Source organism: Hyperoodon ampullatus, assembly GCF_949752795.1.
Source record: "Hyperoodon ampullatus genome assembly, chromosome: 2".
Taxonomy (NCBI): domain Eukaryota; kingdom Metazoa; phylum Chordata; class Mammalia; order Artiodactyla; family Ziphiidae; genus Hyperoodon; species Hyperoodon ampullatus.
The window spans coordinates 119,711,614-119,718,095 of NC_136915.1; the positions used below are offsets into that span (position 1 = coordinate 119,711,614).

Below are 6,482 nucleotides of genomic sequence, written 5' to 3' on the forward strand. Positions count from 1 at the left end.
AAAGGCTCACTTCTCCCTGTATGTCTGGTGTGTCTTTGGGGTGCCTCCTGTGCTGACAGCAAATCGTGGCAGTAACTCTCCTGGAGAAGAATGCTGAGTTCTTTTGGCCGGCTGGGTCTGGCAGCTGCTCCCAGGCCCAGCCTCCTTGGCTCCATTAAGAGAGATGGGCACACTTTGCTCTAGGCATCTCCCTCAGATGTTAGAGTTGCAAATGACCAGTTTGTCAGATCATCAGCTTTGGGTCCACACGCAACACTCTCAGGCCAGGGCCTGACCTCCTTTAAAGGCTAAAACAGGGCCCACTTACTCAAAGGCCTACAATCCCCAGCAACAGCCTTGCCAGACTCCTGGGTCCCTAAGGCACCCTCTCACCCAGGCATCAACCTACACCAGGTCCTACCTTCAAGTCCCGGCTGTCTGCCTCCCGAAGCTTCTGGAGCCTGAAGTCTCCCTCACAGGGATTGAGGGCGGATGGCGGTGCGACACAGGCACACTTGCAGGATGAGCCTGAAGTGATGGTTTCCACAGTGTAGAAGTCTTCCTTCCTGGAGGTCCCCTCGTTGACCCTCTGGCAGGCGTCTCGGCCCAGGGGTCGCACTACACACTTGCACTGACAGTCCGAGCCCTCAGACACGGCCTTGACTTTGTCATAGTCTCCGAGCAACTAGACAAAGAGAGAGAGAACAGGTTGGGGGTGTGCAGACACAGGCATCAGTTAGGGTCCTGAAGAAGGCTCTCAGTTCACTTTGTCAGATGTCCTGCTAGCCAAGACCTCAGACAGCTCTGGTGTGGAGTTGAAAAGGTCATCGCAACACAATTTGCTGACTCTAGCATTTCCTGGGAGGCACTCAGAGTTCAGCTCTCTTTGTTTATCTTGGAAAGCTGTGCACTTCTCAGGGGGCCTTAGCCTTTCATCATTTAAAGGAAAAAAACAAATGAGCCCCATCATTCTTCCGGTAGTCCTTGCCTTAGCTAGAATCCAGATTTAGATTCAAAAAGGAAAGGAGAAGGGATTGATAGAGCGATTGGAAAACTGACATTCCAATTTCAAGACTACTGGCTTCTGTCCTCCTTCATTCATTCACCATTTATTGAGTGCCACCTTGGGACTGAGCTAGGTGCTGTGAGAGGTGAAGCAATGGGCCAGACAGAGAGACTGCTCTCAAGGAGCTTACAGTGCAGGAGATATATAAATAACAGTCACACCAATTAGGGAGTGGTAAGTCCCCCTGAAGTGGGAGTGCAACGGGAGCTCAAACAGAGGGCCACAGAGAGTGTCTCTAGCCGGGCACCAGGGAAAACTTCTTGGAGGAAATGGTATCTGATCTGGTCTCAAAGGATGGGTTAGATTTGGAGAAAAGAAACTGGGAGGAGAGACACAGATCCAAATGTCAGTAAGGTTTACTCAGCCCAAGGGTTCATTTGGATCCTAGAATAGCTTCTGCACCCAAACCCCAAGACAAAGCCAGGAGAGCAAACTGGCAGCACTTGGCGGCTTCTACGGTGCTAAACATTTCCTTCTGAGTGCTTGCCCCTGCTGGCCTCCCCAGGCAGGAAAACGCGCAACAGCAGGCTTTCTGGAACCACGATCCTAGGCACTTGCTGGGGAAAAGGCTCCTCCCCAGCTCCTCTCCAAGACATCCTACATCCCTTAAGTTAGGGCTCCCTTTGTGGGCACAGAGAAGGGTTCCCTTCATTTGACTAATGACCCTGTCAGGCAAGCTTTGAGCTTGTTGGAGTGGATATGTTCCTGGGATGCTGTCGGAGGGGGGAAGAAGTCTTGTTATGTTTTTCTTACAAGGGTTGGGTTTCTGCTGATACTAATATTTGTTTTAGGGCTGTTGTCAAATGCAGAATGGAGCAGTGGAAGAAGGAGCTGTAGTTCAGGGTGACTTAATTGGCCAGTCCTTATGTGCTGATAGTAAATCGTAGCTGTCTGCTCTCTGAAACTCTGCCTAGATTCCTACATATCCCTGCTCTGAGAGCTTGGGTGGATTCCTTCCTTTCAGGAGGCTCCGGTTTCAGGAAAGCTTTTGTTGATGGTCCTCCAGAGCCCCAATGTGAAGGATTTTTATGTCTTTTCGATTTGGGGGTCAGTGTGAGGTTATGGGTGAGTATAGGGCATGTATTAGCATAATTATGAAAGGAAGGGTGAGGAGACTAGTGTTTGATAAATGCCAAGTGTTTCTACAGGAAGGAGCCAAGGACCCCAGTCCCAAGGCTTAGTGGAGGTCCAGGCAGCACTGTAGGAACCCTTTCTCAGCCATCCCTCATCCTTAGGATTATGACGACACCCACCACACAATCATCATGCAGGCTCTGGAAAGCATGAAATAAACACTCCAGAGAGAACTGTCTTTTACAGTCATGAGATCTGGGTTGGGACAACCATGAGGTTGTCAGAAGACCTGGCTCTACCCATCTCTAGGGACCTTTACTGTTCTAAGCCTTATGGTCCTTAACTATAGAATGGGAATAAGGATTGTGTGGGGACTGAGTCAAATAAAACAAGTGAAAGTACTTCGTAAAAGGATATGTTACAGATCCTGTCCCTATCAGCTGTCACTCCCTCCCCTCCCCACTACCATCTGCCAGACCTGAGTGGATCTGCATTTCCATTTTACCTCCTCAATATGGGGGGGACTTATCATCAGTCCCTCTGTTTGGGGGTCATCTCATATTCATCACACTTGTTGCTGTTCTGTTTTCTCCCTGGGTGTCTCACTCCGAGCAATGAAACATCTCCCCATGGGTTACGCCATCTGCCTCCTGTCCGGCATGCCCGCCTGTTTTCACATTCCAATTCTGACAACCAGCCACACAGACAAGAGATGGCCATACTTTCTACACCCCTTCAACCAAAAGGTTTTGATTTTTTTTTCTTCTTCTCAGGGAGTTGTGTGGTGTCTTCCCTTCCTTCTCCTCTCCTTTCTCCTGATTCTGTAACCTTGAAAGACCCTATGATTTTGAGAGGAGGACGCATGTCCCTTTGCTTAAGAAAATATTCTGATAAATGAAAAGCAAGTGCCCTCCCCTTTGGTAATGGAGGGAGAAACGGCTGCTTCCGAACGCTTCAGCGAGGATCATCTTAAGGCTCTTGCCACCACCCAGGCAAGAGGCGGGGGCATGGGACTCGCAGCCTACCTGAGATAAAACGTTCTCCTGGTTGTCCGCTTCGTTTTGCAGAGTCTCGTCCTCCGTGGGCGCCACCGTCTGCACATCTGGGGGCTCGGTCGTCCCAGTCGGGGGAGTGCTGTACCCCCAGGCCAGAGCCATAACCAGAGCGAAGCAGAGAACTAGCAGCAAAGACTTGGCCATGAGGGACGCGACAAGAGGGAGCTCGGCCCCTTCGGAGAATGGCTGGGGTCCGGTGGGGTGGAGGGGGGGTGTCTCGGCAAGGACTAAGTTGAGAGGGTGTCTGGCTGGAGCCCGAGAGTGGCTTCTCACAGCGCCTTCTAAAGCTGGGTGCGGCTGAGCGGGGCGGGAAGATGCTCCCTAGAGACCCTGGTCATCTCCTTCCCAACGCGATCAGCCCCGACCGTGCGGCCCCGGTAGAGAGTGGGGCGCAGGGTAGGAGGAGGTGACGGGGAAGGTGGAGGTGGTAAGGCTAGCCGAGCGCGCCGTCCTCTGGAGAGGGCTCAGGTGGAAGGAAGGGGTCCAGGCGGAGGCGGGCGGGGCGGGGCGCGCGGGGGCGGGCGGCTGGGAGCCTGGGGGCGCAAAAGGGGACCCGGTGGGGGTGTGGGGCGGGCAGTTGCGAGGGCTGCTGGGCGACTGCGCCGCGGAGCGCTGGCGCGGAGGGAGGGCGGAGCCTCTATTGTGCCGGGCAGCGGGGATGCAGCAAGTTACGGCGCGGAGGAGGAGGAGGAGGACCGGGAAGCGCCCGGGGCTCCGGCGGAGGGGGTCCCGGCCGACCCCGCCCCCCCCGCCCCCCCACTCGACCTCAGCTGCTGCGCACGCCCTCCGGGGCGGAGGTGTGACGTCGGAAGGTCGCCCCTTTCCTTCATCTGACCGCAAATTATAAAGGGAGAGAAATTACCCCGAGCGGGATCCCTGAAATTTGGAGATCTCTTGTGCCCATTCTCGCGGAGAGGAGCGAGTTTCCTCTGGGATGGGAGGTAGGCACCGAGAACTCTCTCCAAGCACGAGCAAGTATGGATGGATCCTCAGCATCCTCCTTTCATTGCATCTGGAGGAGAGAAGGAACATTTGCTGTTGGACGTTTCTTTTCCCTGACTTGACTTTGGGAAAGATATTTGGCAGCTTTGAACTTAGCGCCATCGGTAGTTTGCTTGCCTGCGGCAGCTTTAGAACCTGGTAATACCTCCAACCAGAGGCTAGCTTTTTTTTTTTTAAACATCTTTATTGGAGTATAATTGCTTTACAATGGTGTGTTAGTTTCTGCTTTGTAACAAAGTGAATCAGCTATACGTATATATATCCCCATATCTCCTCCTTCTTGTGTCTCCCTCCCACCCTCCCTATCCGAACCCTCTAGGTGGACACAAAGCACCAGGCTGATCTCCTTGTGCTATGTGGCTGCTTCCCACTAGCTATCTATTTTACATTTGGTAGTGTATATATGTCCATGCCACTCTCTCACTTCGTTCCAGCTTACCCTTCCCCCTCCCTGTGTCCTCAAGTCCATTCTCGACGTCTCTTTTTTTTTAACATCTTTATTGGAGTATAATTGCTTTACAATGGTGTCTTAGTTTAGTTTCTGCTTTATAACAAAGTGAATCACCTATGCATATACATACATCCCCATTACTCCTCCTTCTTGCCTCTCCCTCCCACCCTCCCTAACCCACCCCTCTAGGTAGTCACAAAAATCCAAGCTGATCTTCCTGTGCTATGCAGCTGCTTCCCACTAGCTATCTATTTTACATTTGGTAGTGTATATAGGTACATGCCACTCTCTCACTTCGTCCTAGCTTACCCTTCCTCCTCCCCGTGTCCTCAAGTCCATTCTCTACGTCTGAGTCTTTATTCCTGTCCTGCTCCTAGGTTCTTCAGAACCTTTTTTTTTTTTAAGATTCCATATATATGTGTTAGCATACAGTATTTGTTTTTCTCTTTCTGACTTACTTTACTCTGTATGACAGACTCTAGGTCCATCCGCCTCACTACAAATAGCTCAATTTCGCTTCTTTTTATGGCTGAGTAACATTCCATTGTATGTATGTGCCACATCTTCTTTATCCATTCATCTGTCAATGGACAGTTAGGTTGCTTCCATGCCCTGGCTATTGTAAATAGAGTTGCAATGAACATTGTGGTACATGACTCTTTGAATTATGGATTGCTCAGGGTACATGCCCAGGAGTAGGATTGCTGGGTCGTTTGGTAGTTCTGTTTTTAGTTTTTTAAGGAACCTCCATACTGTTCTCCATAGTGGTTGTATCAATTTACATTCCCACCAACAGTGCAAGAGGGTTCCCTTTTCTCCACACCCTCTCCAGCATTTGTTGTTTGTAGATTTTTTGATGATGGCCATTCTGACCTGTGTGAGGTGATACCTCATTGTAGTTTTGATTTGCATTTCTCTAATGATTAGTGATGTTGAGCATCCTTTCATGTGTTTGTTGGCAATCTGTATATCTTCTTTGGAGAAATGTCTATTTAGGTCTTCTGCCCATTTTTGGATTGGGTTTTTTGTTTTCTTGATATTGAGCTGCATGAGCTGCTTGTGAATTTTGAGGATTAATCCTTTGTCAGTTTCTTCATTTGCAAATATTTTCTCCCATTCTGAGGGTTGTCTTTTAGTCTTGTTTATGGTTTCCTCTGCTGTGCAAAAGCTTTTAAGTTTCATTAGGTCCCACTTGTTTATTTTTGTTTTTATTTCCATTTTTCTAGGAGGTGGCTCAAAAAGGATCTTGCTGTGATTTATGTCATAGAGTGTTCTGCCTATGTTTTCCTCTAAGAGTTTGATAGTGTCTGGCCTTACATTTATGGCTTTAATCCATTTTGAGTTTATTTTTGTGTATGGTGTTAGGGAGTGTTCTAATTTCATTCTTTCACATGTAACTGTCCAGTTTTCCCAGTACCACTTATTGAAGAGTCTGTCTTTTCTCCATTGTACATTCTTGCCTCCTTTATAAAAAATAAGGTGACCATATGTGCATAGGTTTATTTCTGGGCTTTCTATCCTGTTCCATTGATCTATATTTCTGTTTTTGTGCCAGTACCATACTGTCTTGATTACTGTAGCTTTGTAGTATAGTCAGGGAGTCTGATTCCTCCAGCTCCATTTTTCTTTCTCAAGACTGCTTTGGCTATTCGGGGTCTTTTGTGTTTCCATACAAATTGTGAAATTTTTTGTTCTAGTTCTGTGAAAAATGCCAGTGGTAGTTTGATAGGGATTGCATTGAATCTGTAGATTGCTATGGGTAGTAGAGTCATTGTCACAATGTTGATTCTTCCAATCCAAGAACATGGTATATCTCTCCATCTGTTTGTGTCATCTTTAATTTCTTTCATCAGTG

At 48.8% G+C, this 6,482-nt stretch overlaps 1 protein-coding gene across 3 annotated transcripts in view; it reads right to left on the reverse strand.

Annotated features, from left to right (window-relative positions):
- OLFML2B (olfactomedin like 2B) overlaps positions 1 to 3,318 on the reverse strand; it is a gene marked incomplete at both ends in the record, with an annotated part of 40,719 nt that extends 37,401 nt beyond the window's left edge. For all 3 annotated transcript variants that reach the window (XM_079697275.1, XM_079697274.1, XM_079697273.1), the window contains 2 exons: positions 401 to 664; positions 3,145 to 3,318. In XM_079697275.1, coding sequence (XP_079553401.1) covers positions 401 to 664; positions 3,145 to 3,318 — 438 coding nt within the window. The remainder of the gene's footprint in view (positions 1 to 400; positions 665 to 3,144) is intronic.
- Positions 3,319 to 6,482: the final 3,164 nt, after the last annotated feature.